The 20,613-nt window shown below is 34.0% G+C and overlaps 1 protein-coding gene across 2 annotated transcripts in view; it reads right to left on the bottom strand.

The window, feature by feature from the left end:
- LOC143054480 (uncharacterized) overlaps nucleotides 1–20,613 on the bottom strand; it is a 292,275-nt gene that overhangs the window by 62,961 nt on the left and 208,701 nt on the right. Inside the window, exons 3-4 of one of the 2 annotated variants that reach the window (XM_076227502.1) lie at nucleotides 15,831–15,902; nucleotides 7,530–7,581 (exon numbers count right to left, since the gene is read on the bottom strand). In XM_076227502.1, coding sequence (XP_076083617.1) covers nucleotides 7,530–7,581; nucleotides 15,831–15,902 — 124 coding nt within the window. The remainder of the gene's footprint in view (nucleotides 1–7,529; nucleotides 7,582–15,830; nucleotides 15,903–20,613) is intronic. The other variant, XM_076227501.1, reaches the window with a different exon arrangement.

Below are 20,613 nucleotides of genomic sequence, written 5' to 3'. Positions count from 1 at the left end.
AAATAAGTAAAAGAACTAAGTAAAGGCACAGAAACACAAATATTGACACATGAAAATCTGTCAGATAGAAAGTCAGGATGCCATTTATGCATCAATATTGAAAAAGCTATAAAATGCCTATTTTGACCATAAAATGCCTTTTTTGACCATAAAATGCCAAAATTGGTCATTTTTGCAGAAATTCTATAAAATAAAAGTTTAAATCCTTTAGTTTTATGCTAATTGACAGATTGAAACCATCAAATCATTTAGTGAAGTTGCCAAAGTACAGATTTTATATTTACAGATTTCACCTCTTAGGTCCGAGACCAAAATTATTTCGTAGTGCATTTCTTTTAGAACATAAATGAAAATAAAAAAAAATCCCACCTGCGCTTTCTCAAAGAAACTTTTACAGTCTGTTGTACTACTTTTGGGACATCTTATATCAAAATTATAGAAAACTTCATCGGCTCTAACTCAAAATATGGACAATTTTATGTTAAGGGCGTCTTGAAATCTTTTGACAGCTTCCGAAGTGCTAATTTTAAACCTTTTTCTGCTGGACCAAATCACTACTTTCCTTTAAAATTCTGGACCCAAATTTCTTTACAGTGTAATTTTACCCCCCTACTTGCAATTTGAGGCATTACACATGGAGACATAAAACAAAACTTTACGACAAAAGAGATGATTTCAGCTTTCCAATTGTGAACTTTCCATTTCTAAGTAGCAACATTCCAGTAGCACCTGCATACGGGGTATATATCTCCCAATTGATACAATATTCCCGTGCTTGCATTTCCTATCATGATTTTCTTGATAGAGGGTTACTGCTCACAAGGAAGCTATTAAACCAAGAGTTCCAAATGGTGAAGTTGAAATCATCCCTTCGTAAATTTTACGGACGCCATCACGAGTTGGTTGACCGTTATGGAATAACCGTTTCACAAATGATATCGAATATGTTCCTTACGTCGTAACTACAATCCCCTTCCCTTTCATGAATGTGACCTACCGAATAAGACTATTTACCGGATTTGTAATCACATAAGCAACACGACGGGTGCCACATGTGGAGCAGGATCTGCTTACCCTTCCGGAGCACCTGAGACCACCCCTAGTTTTTGGTGGGGTTCGTGTTGTTTATTCTTTAGTTTTCTATGTTGTGTCATGTGTACTATTGTTTTTCTGTTTGTCTTTTTCATTTTTAGCCATGGCGTTGTCAGTTTGTTTTAGATTTATGAGTTTGACTGTCCCTTTGGTATCTTTCGTCCCTCTTTTGAAGGGGTATACAAATTAATGGCAAGTAACCCACTGTCAACAATAGTGACTATATTTGTGAACAACGAAAATCAAGGGACGACGATTGTGGTCTCGGACCACATGATAATTTTTTTTCTAAACTTCCTGGGACTTTATACTTATAGTCCAAAAAAACTTATAAGCAAAAGCATACTTAAACAAAAGCAATACAGACAAAAATGACGTCATGCAGATTTTGTATCAATAAAATAAAATATTATACCTACCTGCCTACCCATGACAAAAAATGTACCTAGCTTAGTTATTTTTTGGGAAAGAAAAAGAAAATAATTTACCTACTTACAATGTACCTACCCTGTTTCAAAACATAGGGTCCGAAAAGGGCAAACAAACACTATTTTAATTTAGGCATAAAGGGCAATAACTCCTTTGAAAAGGGGATCAACTGACCATTTTAGTCAAATTAACTTATTTGTAGATCTTACTTTGCTGAACATTATTGCTGTTTACAGTTTATCTCTATCTATAATAATATTCAAGATAATAGCCAAAAAAACGGTATAATTTCCTCAAAATTGCCAATTCAGGGGCAGCAACCAAACAACCGGTTGTCCGATTCGTCTTAAAATTTCAGGGCAGATATATCTTGACCTGATAAACAATTTTGCCCACATGTCAGATTTGCTCTAAATGCTTTGGTTTTTGAGTTATAAGCCAAAAACTGCATTTTACCCCTATGTTCTATGTTCTATTTTTAGCCATGGTAGCCATCTTGGTTGGTTGGCCGGGTCACCAGACACAATTTTTAAACTATATACCCCAATGATGATTGTGGCCAAGTTTGGTTTAATTTGGCCCAGTAGTTTGAGGAGAAGATTTTTGTAAAAGATAACTAAGATTTACAAAAAATGGTTAAAAATTGACTATAGAGGGCAATAACTCCTAAAGGGGTCAACTGACCATTTTGGTCCTGTTGACTTATTTGTAAATCTTACTTTGCTGAACATTTTTGCTGTTTACAGTTTATCTCTATCTATAATAATATTCATGATAATAACCAAAAACAGCGAAATTTCCTTAAAATTACCAATTCAGGGGCAGCAACCTAACAACGGGTTGTCTGATTCATCTGAACATTTCAGGGCAGATAGATCTTGACCTGATAAACAATCTAACCCCTTGTCAGATTTGCTCTAAATGCTTTGATTTTTGTGTTATAAGCCAAAAACTGCATTTTATCCCTATGTTCTACTTTTAGCCATGGTGGCCATCTTGGCCAGGTCACCGGACACAATTTTTAAACTAGATACCCTAATAATGATTTTGGCCATGTTTGGTTAAATTTGGCCCAGTAGTTTCAGAGGAGAAGATTGTTGTAAAAGTTAACGACGACGGTCGCTGGACGACGCCGGACGCCAAGTGATGATAAAAGCTCACTTGGCCCTTCGGGCCAGGTGAGCTAAAAACAGACCAAAACACTAAAACTTAACATTTACCAAAGAACCATAAATATGAGGTCAAAATCAGATGACACCAGCCAGACAGACATGCACACCTTATAATCACTAGAACACACCCGCTAAATCGCGGGCATTTAGAGCTTGGTTGAAAGTATGTAAACTGTTGTAGGATGAAATATTGTAAAAGATTTTATGTCTGGAGAATTTCAGAAAAGGTATCAAAGTAAGTCATAGGCACTTGGAGACGGGAAAATATTTTAAGCCCTCTCCATTTTTTCCAAAGTCCGTTATTTTTTTGCTTGCTGTTAAATTCCATGATTTTCGTGTCAAGTTTTGTATACTATGAACATACATATAATACAAATAAAGTGTATTTTCCTAGTTTCTTCTCCACGGCGATCACTGCTATATTAATCATAGTATACATGCAGAATAACGCGAAAATAATTGTCCTTTCCCCGAGTTATTTTGAAAATCATGTTTAAAGAGGGAAGTAAAGCAGGGTATCCGCACGGAAGAACGCGAAATAAAATTGTCATTTCACGATGAAAGAACAATTAAAAATTTCTTGCACGTTGATCTTTTTATTGATTTCACGAAACACGGTGAATAACGAATCTTTTTCACGGCTGCACGTGAAATAAAAAATGGCAAAACACGTTGCACGAAAATAATCCCTTACCCGCTCTTTTAAAGTTTAAAATCGGAAGTCTTGGGTTTGACTTATAAGTCGGCCTGATAACGGAAACAATATCCGGACGTCTTTTTCTTCACTTTTCTCCAAAAAAAACCCAAACTGAATTATCATAAGAATGGATGACAAATGCGAATATGCATGGTACCTATAGGACACTGAGGCATGATGATTAATTTATTGGGGAAGGACGATTAGCAACACACAAAATGAGGTCTTCTCGCTTAATAGTATAGATTCCATAAACCAAATATAGTTGACTTATTGCTTACAGTACTTGAAACACAAAAACTTAACATTGATCAATGAACCATAAAAATGAGGTCAAGGTCAGATGACACCAGCTAGACAGACATGTACAACTTGCAATCATTCCATACACCAAATATAGTTGACCTATTGCATACCATGCATACAGTACTTGAAAAACTTACCAAAAGATAAAATAAAATGTTATCACAGAGATATATCTCGCCTTTTTGTAATTTTGATTATGCAAATGTTGAAATCCAAATAGCAATACTCTAACATCTTACACACTTTTTACAAATATTGAAAGTCAATGAACCATGACTGAGTTATATGGCTAAACAATCTCCATGTAAATGAAATGTGCCAATGCTAATACAACTGCATACCAAATACCATTGACTTATTATAAGTCGTTCACAAATGTAAATACAAACATTAACTTGTAAACTATGTAAAAGTTTCAAAGTCAAATATCATTGACTTATCATAAGCAGTTCATCTTAAACTGATCAAATCACAAACTAATAAATGTAAAGTGAGATAAGTTTCAAAGTCATTAGACTGTGACTGGGGGCAAGGCCAAATATTCTCCATGGAAATTATATGTGCCAAAGCTTAAAAAACTGAATACCAATTAACATTGGCCTACCACTAATGGTACCCCTTGAACTGGCCTAATCACAAACTAATACATGATTATGATAAATAACAAAAAAATTCGAGGTCAATAGACCATGTCTAAGGGGGCGGAGCCAAACTATCTCCATGGAAAGGAGTTTTGCCAATGCTTATACAACTGCATACCAAATATCATTGACCTACCACTTATGGTTCCCCATAAACTGACCTAATCTCAAACTAATACATTAAAAATAAGCAAAAGTTTCGAAGTCAATACACCATGACTGAGGGGGCAGGGCCAAATAATCTCCATGGAAATGAGATGTGCCAATGCCTATACAACTGCATACCAAATATGATTGACCTACCACTTGCCGTTCACCATATTAACTAGACCAAATCACAAACTAATAAATTGTTGACGCAGTCGCCGTCGCAGCCACCGCCACCGACACCGGAAACAGCATACCTATGTCTCGCTTTTTGACTCCGTCAACTTCAAGGCGAGACAAAAATAACAATGACCAATGAACCATGAAAATGAGGTCAAGGTCAAATGAAAACCTGCCAGTCTGACATATACCCCTTACAATCATTACATACACCACATATAGTTGACCTGCTGCTTGTAGTATCTAAGAAATGGACCTAACCACGTGCCTTTAACCTTGATCACTGATCCATGAATTGAGGTCAAGGTCAGGTTAATCCTGTTTGATGAACATGTAGACATTAGAAGGAACCCATATACCAAATATAGTTATCCTATTACTAAAAATAAGTGACAAATTCACACGACAAAAAAAAACTAATATCTTTTTTCAAGCAGTCGCTGAACCATGAAAAATGAGGTCAAGGACAAAAGGCATATAACAGACGGAAACTTTGCAACATACAGTATCTGCATACAAGGTATAAAGCATCTAGGTCTTCTTCCTTCCGAAATATAAATCTTGATACAAATAGTTTATGCCACCGCCGCTAGATAATAATACCTATGTCTGGCTTACTGCGATGAAATTAATGAACACCATACACTGTGACATTTCAAATACCAAATATAGATCACCTAATGCTAGTAGTTCCTGAGAAACAGGTCTTACTATGAAAACTAAACATTGACCAGTGAAACGTGAAAATGAAGTGAGGGTCAGATGAACAGATATATGATAAGTACAACTTGATATCATTCCATACTCCAAATACATAGTTAATCTATTGCTTAAACTACAATGTATCTAAGAAAGAGACTTCACTTTGCAAACATTACATTGACCAATGACTTATGAAAATGAGGTCAAGGTCAGATGAATTATGCCAGACAGACTTGTTCACCTTACCATCGTGATCTCGAATACAAAATATAGTTGACCTATTGCTTACAGGATCCAAGAAACAGACTAAAAAAAAACTCGACATTGACCAATGAACCATGAAGATGAGATCATGGTCAGATGAAAGCTGCCAGACAGACAAGTTCATCTTACAATTCTATACATCAATTATTGTTTACATACTGTTTATAGTATCTTAGAAACGGACTTGACAACAAAAGCTTCACTTTGATGACTGATGCATGACATGATTGGAGTGTTATGTCTCACTTTCTATGACTTAGGTCACAGCTGAGACAAAAATAAATGTTTTCTAACAGCTATTTTGTCAGTGTGTCGTCTGTAGAAACGGACTTGACAACGGAAGCTTTACCTTGATGACTGATGCATGACATGATTGGAGTGTTATGTCTCACTTTCTATGACTAAGGTCACAGGTGAGACAAAAATAAATGTTTTCTAACAGCTATAATGTCAGTGTGTCGTCTGTACAAACGGACTTGACAACGGAAGCTTTACCTTGATGACTGATGCATGACATGATTGGAGTGTTATGTCTCACTTTCTATGACTAAGGTCACAGGTGAGACAAAAGTAAATGTTTTCTAACAGCTATTTTGTCAGTGTGTCGTCTGTACAAACGGACTTGACAACGGAAGCTTTACCTTGATGACTGATGCATGACATGATTGGAGTGTTATGTCTCACTTTCTATGACTAAGGTCACAGGTGAGACAACAATAAATGTTTTCTAACAGCTATTATGTTAGTGTGTCGTCTGTACAAACGGACTTGACAACGGAAGTTTTACCTTGATGACTGATGCATGACATGATTGGAGTGTTATGTCTCACTTTCTATGACTAAGGTCACAAGTGAGACAAAAATAAATGTTTTCTAACAGCTGTTTTGTCAGTGTGTCGTCTGTACAATGGCTACCTTTTTTCTTGGGGAAATAATTCAAGCAAAGTAGAATATTGCTTTCAATTGCAAAGTACGAATAAACATGTATTATAGCATCGTATAGAAGACCATATATTTGATGGTACTTGCTATGTCATGTATTTCATATATATATTGGAAAGCTGCTAACACTATAGCTCCAAGTTATCTTTTATAGTGATTAATCCAGGGATGATTCCACTATATAGTTTAGGGCCCAAAAAAATGTACATGAAATTGAATTCCCAATTCAGGAAAATAAAATCAAAATCGATATTTCCGGAAAAGTTTCTGTCACCGATTAAGGTAACTATAATTTTTCATAGTTTGTTGTCAAAACGTTTTAAAATCCGGATAAGAATGCTGTTTACGATCGCATCTTAGTAACAATGATTTAATTATGTCAACATGTGGGAAACAATTTTAGCAGCCGAATACAATTGATTATTATGTTATGGGAGTATTGGATCTTGTAAAAGCAGATCGCCCAGCAGGTTAATAAAAATGGGTGTCAAAGCTGCTGTTGAAAAAATACCCGATGAATGATTTTTTTCAGTGGTTTATGTTAGCTGAAATATATGTTTTTGTAATAGGCCTAGGTAACTATAGCTAAGGTGATAGACTAGTGCATCATGTTCAATGATATTCATGTAATAACAGTAGCCCAACCAGAATTATTCAAATGTTACAACTTACATGAACATCAGTGCACAGGTTAAACGTAATAATATACATTTTCTGCTTTTCAGGAAAATAATGTTATTTAGTCTTAGATTTTATGCTTAAAAAATTCCCAATTAGAATAAAAATTCCCAATTTGATGTTCAAGGGACCCATTTGGAAACACCTGGAATCATCCCTGTTAATCTCATCAATACATTACAGTTAACTGCATGATGTCGTATAAAAAAAACATGTTGTTATTCTGCAATTCCTAGAGTAATAGTAAACTAATGATGAAATAAAGTTTAAGAAAATTACCTTCTATCCCTAGTCCAGCAGTCACGCCTGAAGATTTCTCTGACATGACAGTCTGAAAAATTAGGAATATGCAATGTGAATATATCTTTACTCATGTCACTTGTTGCACTATAAAAATTCTAAAATATATCAACCCCCCAAAATATACTTTATAAAACAAATGTTTCACATTATATACTATTTATATCGAACAAATTTTCATATTTTTCGGGAAAATGTGTGGCCTAGAGTAATAGATATATATATATAGTTTACAGTGTAAAGGTGGTTTTTGAATTTGGAACATTCCCTTGTAGACATAAACTTGCTTCATGTTGATTTCCAAATGCATTTTGAATGCACCTTTAAATGGAAAATTGTTCCATCTGTGGAATATTCTAATATTCCTCAGTGATCTCACACTTGTTATCATTTGTCTTGATACAATGTATCCGTCCAATTTTGGATAACCTCCATTTTAAGCATATGTAAAATCAAGTAAATCAAGTATCCATGATATGTACAATCGTATAAAAAAAATGTCCTTCAAGGTACGTAGTATTTAGGGTATAAACAAGCTAGAGGCTCGACGGTGCCTTGATATCGCTCAAACTTTAACCTGAAGCGTGCAATAAATGGATGAACAGACGAACGGACGTACAGATGGACGTATGTACAGACGGACAAGGCTAAAACTTAAAGGGCAAAATAAAGTACAAAGTTGAAAAGTATGGAGGACCCAAAATTCCGAGAGTTTTTGCCAAATACAGCTAAAACTATATTCCTGTGGTAGAAAATTCTTAGTATTCATAAAAACTGAAGTTTTGTGAACAGTTACTTTGTAATTATGACCATAATTATAATATCAATAATAATTCATGTCAACACATTAGTGCTTACTAATCACTTGGCTTCTGTTGTGATAAACTTACAGCTATACACGATCTACAAATATGTCAATATGACAAAAAACAATAAACAACAGGAGTTATTGACCTTTAAAAATGACAAATTTTGACTTATAATAGTGTTCATCTGTCTGTGTGTCGGTTCATCTGTTTGTCCATCCGTTCATTCCTCCGTCCGTCCGTTCGTCGCCCCGTACATCCCAAATTTGGCCTCAACCAAATGTTATAAAACTTATACACAATGCTTATTACCACAAAATATATCAAGTTAGAATTTTGGTGGCATCACTTTAAGAGTTATACCCCTTTACCAATGGAATAAAATGCTTCGGTGAGCGCAACCTGATCCCACTGCAGAGGTCGAACCCTGAACAATTGGTGCAAGTTTGGACACAATATTCAAGCTTGATACTGTCTGAATTTGGATTGTGATAATTTTTTTTACATAATATAGGTTTCTGACACAAAATAAATGTGGTGAATTATCTAAAAAAAATTAAATGGGTTAAAAAATTTGTATTAAATTTCAATTGAAAATTTCTTTCTATTTCGCAATACTGTGAATAAAAAGAAGATTTCTTGCTATTGCCCAATACTGTACAATTGAATATTTATTGCAATTGCGCAATACTGTGCGATTCAATATTTCTTGCTACTGCGCAATACTGTGAAATTGGAGATTTCTTGCTATTGCGCAATATTGTGCTATTGGATATTTATTGCTATTGCGCAATACTGTGCAATTGAAAATTTCTTGCTATTGCGCAATACTGTGCAATTGAAGATTTCTTGTTATTGCGCAATACTGTGCTATTGGATATTTCTTGCTATTGCGCAATACTGTGCTATTGAAAATTTCTTGCTATTGTGCAATACTGTGCAATTGAAGATTTCTTTCAATTGCGCAATACTGTGCAATTGAAAATTTCTTGCTATTGCACAATACTTAATACAATAATTTACACATCCTGTTTGGTGTGTATCTTCTGCCATACCATTATTATTTGCTTTTATATATAAATCAGAAATAACCAACTTAAAATGGAAAATTTTTAAGAAAAAAAGAGGAAAAAAAGGGGAAAAAAATCCCACCCCCAAATTTTTTGGAAAACCCCTTATGATTCATTACCCCCAAAATCAATCCCAGTCTTCCCTTTGTTGTATGGTACCTTGCAGTACAATTTCAGAGAGATACATACACTTGAACACAAGTTATTGTCTGGAAACTAGAAACATGCTTATTTCTGGCCCCTTTTTCCTAATCATTTCTGGCAACTACCCCCTAACTCAGTTCCAGCTTTCCATCTGTGATATTGAACCTTGTAGTACAATTTCAGAAATATCCATACACTTACACACAAGTTATTGTCATAAAACTAGAACAAAATCTTGTTTTTTGCCCCTTTTTTGGCCCCTATTTCCTAAAATTTAGAGGCAATTACCCCCTAAATCAATCCCAGCATTCCCTTTGTGATATTGAAACTTGTGGTACAATGTCGGAGAGATCCATACACTAACACACAAGTCATTGTCTAGAAGTTACAAAAATGCTTATTTTTGGCCTCTTATTACTTAACTGTTGGTACCATAACCCCTAAACTCAATCCCAACCTTCCTTTTGTGGTATTGAACCTTATGTAAAAATAGAGATCCATTCACTTAAACTAAAGTTATTGTGCGAAAACCAATGTGTCTTCTGATGACAACGACGCCAACGTCATACCAATATATGACCAGAAAAATGTTTATGGTCATATAAAAATTGCTGAACTTTTCGTTTCCGTTCTATTTTTTTCCAAAATAAGAGGTCAAATGTCTTCAACAAGAATGTACACGCTAAAATGTCTCGCCTCCTTTACTGACCTTCGATTTCATGAAAGTCTTAAAGAACTAGAGGCTCTAAAGAGCCTGTGTCGCTCACCTTGGTCTATGTGAATATTAAACAATGGGCACAGATGGATTCATGACAAAATTGTGTTTTGGTGATGGTGATGTGTTTGTAGATCTTACTTTACTAAACATTCTTGCTGCTTACAATTATCTCTATCTATAACAGTACTTTCTGTGGAAAATGTTATTGAAAATCTTCAAATTTTAAGAAAATTGTTAAAAATTGACTATGAAGGGCAATAACTCCTTAGGGGGTGGTCAATTGACTATTTTGGTCATACTCACTTATTTTTAGTTCTTACTTTGCTGTACATTATTGCTGTTTACAGTTTATCTCTATCTATAATAATATTCAAGATAATAACAAAAAAACAGCAAAATTTCCTCAAAATTACCAATTCAGGGGCAGCAACCTAACAACCGATTATCCGATTCATCTGAAAATTCTAGGGCAGATAGATCGTGACCTGATCAACAATTTTACTTCCTGTCAGATTTGCTCTTAATGCTTTGGTTTTTGAGTTATAAGCCAAAAACTGCATTTTACCCCCATGTTCTATTTTTAGCCATGGCGGCCATCTTGGTTTTTTGGCCGAGTTACCGGACACATTTTTTTAACTAGATACCCCAATGATGATTATGGCTAAGTTTGGTTAAATTTGGCCCAGTAGTTTCAGAGGAGAAGATTTTTCTAAAAGATTACTAAGATTTACGAAAAATGGTTAAAAATTGACTATAAAGGGCAATAACTTCTAAAGTGGTTAAACATTATTGCTGTTTACAGTTTATCTCTATCTATAATAATATTCAAGATAATAACCAAAAACAGCAAAATTTCCTTAAAATTACCATTTCAGGGGCAGCAACCCAACCACGGAATGTCCGATTCATCTGAAAATTTCAGGGCAGATAGATCTTGACCTGATGAACAATTTTACTACTTTGTCAGATTTGCTCTAAATGCTTTGGTTTTTGAGTTATAAGCCAAAAACTGCATTTTACCCCTATGTTCTATTTTTAGCCATGGTGGCCATCTTGGTTGGTTGGGCGGGTCACCGGACACATTTTTTAAACTAGATACCCCAATGATGATTATGGTTAAGTTTGGTTAAATTTGGCCCAGTAGTTTCAGATAAGATTTTTCTAAAAGATTACTAAGATTTAGGAAAAATGGTTAAAAATTGACTATAAAGGGCAATAACTCCTAAAGTGGTCAACTGACCATTTTGGTCATGTTGACTTATTTGTAGATCTTACTTTGCTGAACATTATTGCTGTTTACAGTTTATCTCTATCTATAATAATATTCAAGATAATAACCAAAAACAGCAAAATTTCCTTAAAATTACCATTTCAGGGGCAGCAACCCAACAACGAAATGTCTGATTCATCTGAAAATTTCAGGGCAGATAGATCTTGACCTGATGAACAATTTTACCCCCCATGTCAGTTTTGCTCTTAATGCTTTGGTTTTTGAGTTATAAGCCAAAAACTGCATTTTACCCCTATGTTCTATTTTTAGCTGTGGTGGCCATCTTGGTTGGTTAGGCGGGTCATCGGACACATTTTTTAAACTACATACGGCAATAATGATTGTGGTCAAGTTTGGTTAAATCTGGCCCAGTAGTTTCAGAGGAAAAGATTTATGTTAAAGTTAACGACGCCGGACGACAGACGACGACGGACGACGGATGCCGGACGCCAAGTGATGAGAAAAGCTCACTTGGCCCTTCGGGCCAGGTGAGCTAAAAAGGTTTAACTAAGTATTACACAAATTAAACATTAAAGATCTATGACATTGAGGTCAAGGTCAGATAAATCCTAACAGACAGACATATACACCTTACATTTTGTTATACACCAAATATAGTGTTGACATTTTGGCTTATGGTTATTGAAAAACAGACCAAAACAAAAACTTAACATTGACCAATAAACCATGAAAATTAGGTCAAGGTCAGATAATACATGCGAGACAGACATGCACACATTACAATTATCATGATTATTTCATATACAAAATTAAAGTACCTTAGTGAGCACGCTCACATACCCCACGTCCCCACATTGTCATTGGAGAAATTAAATAAGTATAAGGAAAAATATTGAATAATAATTTCCTGTCAATATACATAGTATGTCCTTATTATCTACAAAATTTCATGAAATTCTGTTGTGTGTTTTCAGAGGAGTTAAGATGACAAACTGTTGCAGAAGTACATTGAAGCAAATAAGTTCAAAGGGGCATAACTCCTAGAAAAAAAATTGAATCGCAATGCCCTGTTGATATGCACATCTACATAGTATGTCCTTATTATCTACAAAGTTTCATGAAATTCTGTTGTGTGGTTTGAGAGGAGTTGCGATGACAAACTGTTGCAGTAGTACATTAAAGTAAATAAGTTCAAAGGGCATAACTCCTAGAAAAAAAATTGAATCGCAATTTCCCGTCGATATGCACAACTACATAGTATGTCCTTATTATCTGAAAAGGTTTCGTGAAATTCTGTTGTGTGGTTTGAGAGGAGTTGCGATGACAAACTGTTGCAGTAATACATTAAAGTAAATAAGTTCAAAGGGGCGTAACTCCTAGAAAAAAAATTGAATCGCAATTTCCCGTCGATATGCACAACTACATAGTATGTCCTTATTATATGAAAATGTTTCGTGAAATTCTGTTGTGTGGTTTGAGAGGAGTTGCGATGACAAACTGTTGCAGTAATACATTAAAGTAAATAAGTTCAAAGGGGCGTAACTCCTAGAAAAAGAATTGAATCGCAATTTCCCGTCGGTATGCACAACTACATAGTATGTCCTTATTATCTGAAAATGTTTCGTGAAATTCTGTTGTGTGGTTTGAGAGGAGTTGCGATGACAAACTGTTGCAGTAATACATTAAAGTAAATAAGTTCAAAGGGGCGTAACTCCTAGAAAAAGAATTGAATCGCAATTTCCCGTCGGTATGCACAACTACATAGTATGTCCTTATTATCTGAAAAGGTTTTGTGAAATTCTGTTGTGTGGTTTGAGAGGAGTTGCGATGACAAGAAACAGGACTGACGGACTGACGGACGGACGGACGGACTGACGGACGGACGGGTCAAAAACATTATACCCTCCGCAACTTCGTTGCGTGGGGTATAATAAAGCTGACATATTTCTCATATTGCTATAAGTATTTGAAAAACAGACCAAAACATAACAAGAGTGCACACGCTGAAATGTCTTGCCTCCTTTACTGACCATTGATTAAATGAAAGTCTAAAAGATAAAATTTAACTAAAAGTATTAAACAAACTTAACATTTTAAAAGATCTATGAAAAGAAGATCAAGGTCAGATAAACTATACAAGACATGTACACCTTACAATAAATACATGCATTAAATATAGTTGACCTATTACTTTTGATATGTAAGAAAGAACCTTAACATTTACTAATTAACCATGAAAATGAGATCAAGGTCAGATCATACCTGCCAGACAGACATATACACCTTACAATCATTCCATACACCAAATATAGTATACCTATTGCCTATAGAATCCAAGAAAGAAACTTAACCATGAAAACTTAATATTGACCAATCAACCATGAACATGAGGTCAAGGTCAGGTGATACCTTCAAGACAGACATATACACCTTACAATCATTCCATACACCAAATATAGTTGACCTATTGCATATAGAATCCAAGAAAGAAACTTAACCATGAAAACTTAATATTGACCAATCAACCATGAACATGAGGTCAGGGTCAGATCATACCTGCCAGACAGACATATACACCTTACAATCATTCCATATACCAAATATAGTTGGCCTATTGCCTATAGAATCCAAGAAAGAAACTTAACCATGAAAACTTAATATTGACCAATCAACCATGAACATGAGGTCAGGGTCAGATCATACCTGCCAGACAGACATATACAACTTACAATCATTCGATACACCAAATATAGTTGTCCTATTGCCTATAGAATCCAAGAAAGAAACTTAACCATGAAAACTTAATATTGACCAATCAACCATGAACATGAGGTCAGGGTCAGATCATACCTGCCAGACAGACATATACACCTTACAATCATTCCATACACCAAATATAGTTGTCCTATTGCCTATAGAATCCAAGAAAGAAACTTAACCATGAAAACTTAATATTGACCAATCAACCATGAACAAGAGGTCAGGGTCAGATCATACCTGCCAGACAGACATATACACCTTACAATCATTCCATACACCAAATATAGTTGGCCTATTGCCTATTGAATCCAAGAAAGAAACTTAACCATGAAAACTTAATATTGACCAATCAACCATGAACATGAAGTCAAGGTCAGGTGATACCTACAAAACAGACATATACAACTTACAATCATTCGATACACCAAATATAGTTGACCTATTAATTATAGTTCAAGAGAAATAGACCAAAACACAAAAACTTCACAATGAGCAATGAACCATGAAAATGAGGTCAAAGTCAAATACACTTGCAAGACTGACATGTAAATCATAATTTACTTCCATACACCAAATATAGATGACCTATTGCATATAATATTAGAAAAAAAGAACAACACAAAAAATCAAATTACACCACTGAACCATGAAAATGAGGTGAAGGTCAGACGACACCTGCCAGTTGGACATGTACACCTTACATCATTCATACACCAATTATAGTATATTTTTTTATTATTGTATCAGATATATAGACTTGACCATGAAAACTTAACCTTGATCACTGAACAATGAAATAAGATTGAGGTCACATGAAAACTGTCTGACAGGCATGGGGACCTTACAAGGTACATGTATGCACATACTAAATAAAGTCATCCTATTTATTTAAAATGAATAACAAAAGGTTTATCCAAGACATGAAATATTTTATTTTTTCATATTGAAAATAAAGGCAATTTTTAGAATTTTTCATCAATTTAATGTAATACTGTAAAAAAATCAGGATTAAAAGATGTTTTGAAAAGTAATTGATTAAATTAAATTACTTGTAATTTTTGGTTGATTAATGATTACAATGATAACTTAAAAAATTGAAATCAATTATAGCTGACTAATGATTACAATTACAATTACCCCAAACCTGATCTGAGATGAGACTAGTTAACCGTGAAAAGGAGGTTATAGACATACTGGCAGTGTAAGAATCTCAAAGAGAATTTTGCAAAGCTTGTTTTCGCCTTAACACTCTTGAATGAAATAAAAGACATCTACTAATTTTGTTTAATATTGAAGAAATCACAAACCAATAATTTCCTGAATACAAAATGGTGGCTTAGCTTTGTGAAAGGCTGGTAAAGAGTTGAATTTAGCGTCTCAATTTAATATATGAATTTGGCCAACAATGGCCAATCAAAATCGTAATAACAAATTAATTGCATTAGAATTTGAAATTTTTATTTCAAGACATACACAATGTCCCCTAGAGTATCCTGGTTTTGTACCTGATTTATTCTAACTGTAAGCATTTGTAATTAAAAGTATGTGTACCTGTAAGTATTCCATCACTTCTTTATTCGGCCCGTAAAATCCTGTTGCTGCCAGATCGTATGGAGTCTTACCCTGAAATACAAATCTTTATATTGCCTTTATCTGATTATTACAAAGAAGACTTGTGTTACATATATCATACAATACACAAGACCAGTAGCAGCTGAGTGGTGTGTTATTTTGTTTTTACAGGTGCTAACCATATTATTTTTAATTATAAAATATAACTCATGAACAACATTCTGAATATTTTTATAACTTTTTCTGTAGCCTTTAAGAAGGGTTTTAACTTTTTTAAAAGCATATGAAATAATTTCAATCTGTCAGCATTTAGTCTTTGTATTATTTTTACGTTTTTTTTTTGGTAAATCTGTTAATGCATCCTTATGTCTAGATGAGGGTTGTAGGATTTGGTTTTTTTTTTACTATTTTTTTTAAATTTTTTGGACAAATTATTCCCTAGGTTTTTTTTATATATATTTTAGCACCCCATTTTTCTTTATTCTTTATATTTTTGCACCCCATTATTTTCTATTCATCATCTTTTTGACCAATTCTCTCTATTCCTGAAGTTTTTTTCTATCATTCATGATTTTCTATTCTGTATACCCTATCCATACTCTCTTATAACTGTAAATTGTTATTTTACAGATTTCATAGTTTTTAGTGTTAACACTGACATTGTATAAATAAGGAAATACATAATTACCGTAAGTACACGCTTATAAGTTGGAAGTTTGGGAGTAAAATTCAGAATCCAGAGAGGGGTACCGACTTATAAGCGAGATCCCGAGACCAGAGGAAAAATCCAAGCTCAAGAAAGGTGGTCAGATGTAAATTTCCTGACCAAAACTACATTTGTGATAGCCAAAACTACATAAATCTCTAAATAAATGGCTTTTGTGGAAAATAAATGACTACAATACTGTCTTTGTGTTTTATTTGCTCTCTGTTAACATTTGTGTTGAATTTCCCACAGTTTCCGTTTTATGTATTGACTTTTCATAGTCACATGGTTTTTGTATCATCCCAAAGGAAGAGCCAAGAACCAGAAATAAGAAGATATTACCAATGTTATTTCAACTGATCGGGCGGAGCTTACGTTTTAATTTGCATAAGGACAGTCTACTTGAAGATGTGTGTGATTAGGATGATTGCCGTTATAATTATTACTGATTTCTAATCACCTATCAGTGTCATCAAAGAAATTTACAAAAGAATTACTGGACACTTCATAGATTGAGTTTATCCAAAAACACCTATCTATAGATGGACTGGTTTATTATGAGCGAACCGGTTAAACTCCGCGCAGTCAAGTGAAATAAATCGAGTAATAATAATGTACTTAATATATAAAAAGAATGTATCTAAGGGGTCATCCATAATTGTCAACCATTTTCCAAAGTGTACAAAACGTACACTTTATCAGACCCCCCACCCTCCCTCAAAAAGTGTACATCAACCATTTTCAGATTTCAAGAGAAGAATCAGTCATTCTTAATAAAAAGGAGATCCTGTTTATCCTGTTTATTATATTTTAGTTTAATATAGAACTTTGCATTGAAAAAAACTAAAACATATCTGACTATTTTATTTGATGACATCTATCTGTGATGTTTGTGTTTTGTCAGAATAAAGAGTACAAAGATTAGTGTTTCCCCTATCACACAGTGGAAATGGTAACTCCAATAAAATAGGGCACCTAGAGCATGCAAAAGATTAACAAAAGGGCACATAAATTATGCTAAGAATCAAAGAAAGGGAAATGCATGGTTTTATTGCATTGGTAAAGTATCATGAGTATGGACTGACAGTTGTTGATGGAATCAGAGCTCAAGACAGCAATCAATAAAAGTGTAATGTTTTAAAACATTTTGAGTTTTTAAATTTCCCGCCTGTATTTCTATTTAAATGGTCCCTGTAAATATGCCATTCATGGCACTATTATCGTTTATGTATATATACTGTAACGTGTACATATATTGGATATTTTCTAAGTTAAGGTTAAACTTCATATGGAGGTCCTCCTAATTGAAGGAGGCTTTTACTAAGAAAAATAAGTTTACTTCCGGTTTACTGGTTTACTATTTTGGAATGCATTACAAGGAAATTAATCGAAGGACCAGTTTAAAATCTTTTCACAAAATGGGGTCTTGTCAAAATCAAAACATTCAAAGAATTTAGTGTTTCAATCAATTTTGTTTATTAAACAGAGTAAAACGATATCGATCAATAATAAAGCAGGTGAAATTGAAAATCGGGGGTACTGAGAAATGCTTGCAAACTTTTTGTTAAAATAATTTTACTAGTTCACATTTTTGAAAGATTTCGTTTTCATATGATTTGATCTTTTAATCGTTCAACCCCGATTGAGTAGAATTATGATATCGAAATCAATATCATCAAAGTGAAAATAATAAAGAAGAAATAAGAAGAGAAACACACCAAAGCCAATTCTCGATTTTATAAATCGACTTTCCCTACAGAAACGATATAAATTCCGGAAATAAAAAAAAAAGCGTATTGTAAAAATGTTGATTTTTTAACCCCCTCCCCCCAAGTGTACGTTTTGTACACTTTGGAAAATGGTTGACAATTATGGATGACCCCTAACAACTAATTGTGTTATTATTGTTTTATTAAAAATTACAACATTTATTGACAAGCCAATATAATCCATGAATAACCCCTAATTAAGTGACAACGAGTTCACTATAGGTGTGAACCAGATGCTTTGCAGGGCACAGATTTATACGACCGCAGAGGTTGAACCCTGAACGGTTGGGGAAAGTATGGACACAACATTCAAGCTAGATTCAGCTCTAAATTTGGACTGTGATTAAATAGTTGACACAGCATAGGTTTCTGACACAGAATGAATGTGGTCTAATGAACTTAAAATTTTTGTTTTGCCTTTGAGCAATTCACTATGCTGTTGAATATTAATCCTCTCAAAAAAATTGAAGCAATTTTCTTTTTATTGATGAAATCTGAAATGAGAAAAATTTACCCCCCCCCCCAATTTTTTTTTCACATCCCCCTTTCCCTTATTCCAAAACTGATCTCAATTCGAATTTCTAATGGCACCTAGCAATAACTACTCATTTAAATACATCATAAAATATTAAAATGTAAAAAAAGTTCTTGTTATCATGGTAAAGATTGTTTTAATTTATCAGTTGGTCGTAAAAGTGAATATACATTGTATATTGTATAAAACAATGATTTAAGTTGATTCAACTACTATTCTAGACAAAGAAAGATAACTCAAATTGAAAATGTTTTGCTATTGCACAATATTGTGCAATTAGATATTTCTTGCTATTGCGCAATACTGTGCAATTGAAAATACTTGCCATTGCGCAATACTGTGCAATTGAAAATACTTGCCATTGCGCAATACTGTGCAATTAAAATTTCTTGCTATTGCACAATACTGTGCAATTGAAGATTTCTTGCTATTGCTGAATACTGAATACCAAGAAAATGCTTATTTGGGCCCCTTTTTGGCCCCTAATTCCTAAACTGTTCGGACCTCAACTCTCAAAATCAATCCCAACCTTCCTTTTGTGGTCATAAACCTTGTGTTTAAATTTCATTGATTTCTATTTACTTATACTAAAGTTATGGTGCGAAAACCAAGAATAATGCTTATTTGGGCCCTTTTTTGGCCCCCAATTCCTAAACTGTTGGAGCCAAAACTCCCAAAATCAATCCCAACCTTCCTTTTGTGGTCATTAACCTTGTGTCAAAATTTCATAGATTTCTATTTACTTATACTAAAGTTATGGTGCAAAAACCAAGAAAATGCTTATTTGGGCCCCTTTTTGGCCCCTAATTCCTAAACTGTTCGAACCTCAACTCCCAAAATCAATCTCAACCTTCCTTTTGTGGTCATAAACCTTGTGTTAAAATTTCATTGATTTCTATTTACTTATACTAAAGTTATGGTGCGAAAACCAAGAATAATGCTTATTTGGGCCCTTTTTTGGCCCCTAATTCCTAAACTGTTGGAGCCAAAACTCCCAAAACCAATCCCAACCTTCCTTTTGTGGTCATAAACCTTGTGTTAAAATTTCATATATTTCTATTCACTTTTACTAAAGTTAGAGTGCGAAAACTAAAAGTATTCGGACACAGACGACGAAGACGCCGACGTGATACCAATATACGACCAAATTTTTTTTAATTTATGCGGTCATATAAAAATATCAGTGGCAGGTTAATAGGTTAATTAGTTAGTGTCCCTTGATTTCTATAATCCATTAATTGGTGGTGTCTATCCTGTGTCCCAGTTTATTTATTACTATGACTGGTCTGTTATGAATGATTAACTGGATTAATTTATTTTTTCGTTTGACTTTTATTTTGTTAAGGTTTATGTTGGTTTATATTCGATTTTCTCAAACAATAGGTGTTTGGTCATACACTACAAAATCACTGATGCATTACGTAAATAGTATGAGGCAAAACAGTGAATAACAAGAATGTGTCCATAGTACACGGATGCCCCAATCCCACTATCATTTTCTATGTTCAGTGGACCGTGAAATTGGGGTCAAAACTTTAATTTGGAATTAAAATAAGAAAGATCATATCATAGGGAACATGTGTACTAAGTTTCATGTTGGTGTAACTTTAACTTCATCAAAAACTACCTTGACCAAAAACTTTAACCTGAACTTTGCACTATCATTTTCTATGTTCAGTGGACCATGAAATTGGGGTCAAAACTATAATTTGGCATTAAAATTAGAAAGATCATATCATGGGGAATATGTGT

This window comes from Mytilus galloprovincialis, chromosome 12 (genome assembly GCF_965363235.1).
Source record: "Mytilus galloprovincialis chromosome 12, xbMytGall1.hap1.1, whole genome shotgun sequence".
Taxonomy (NCBI): Eukaryota; Metazoa; Mollusca; class Bivalvia; order Mytilida; family Mytilidae; genus Mytilus; species Mytilus galloprovincialis.
The sequence above is the reverse complement of the archived record's forward strand: the minus strand, read 5'-3'. Positions and strand labels throughout refer to the sequence as shown.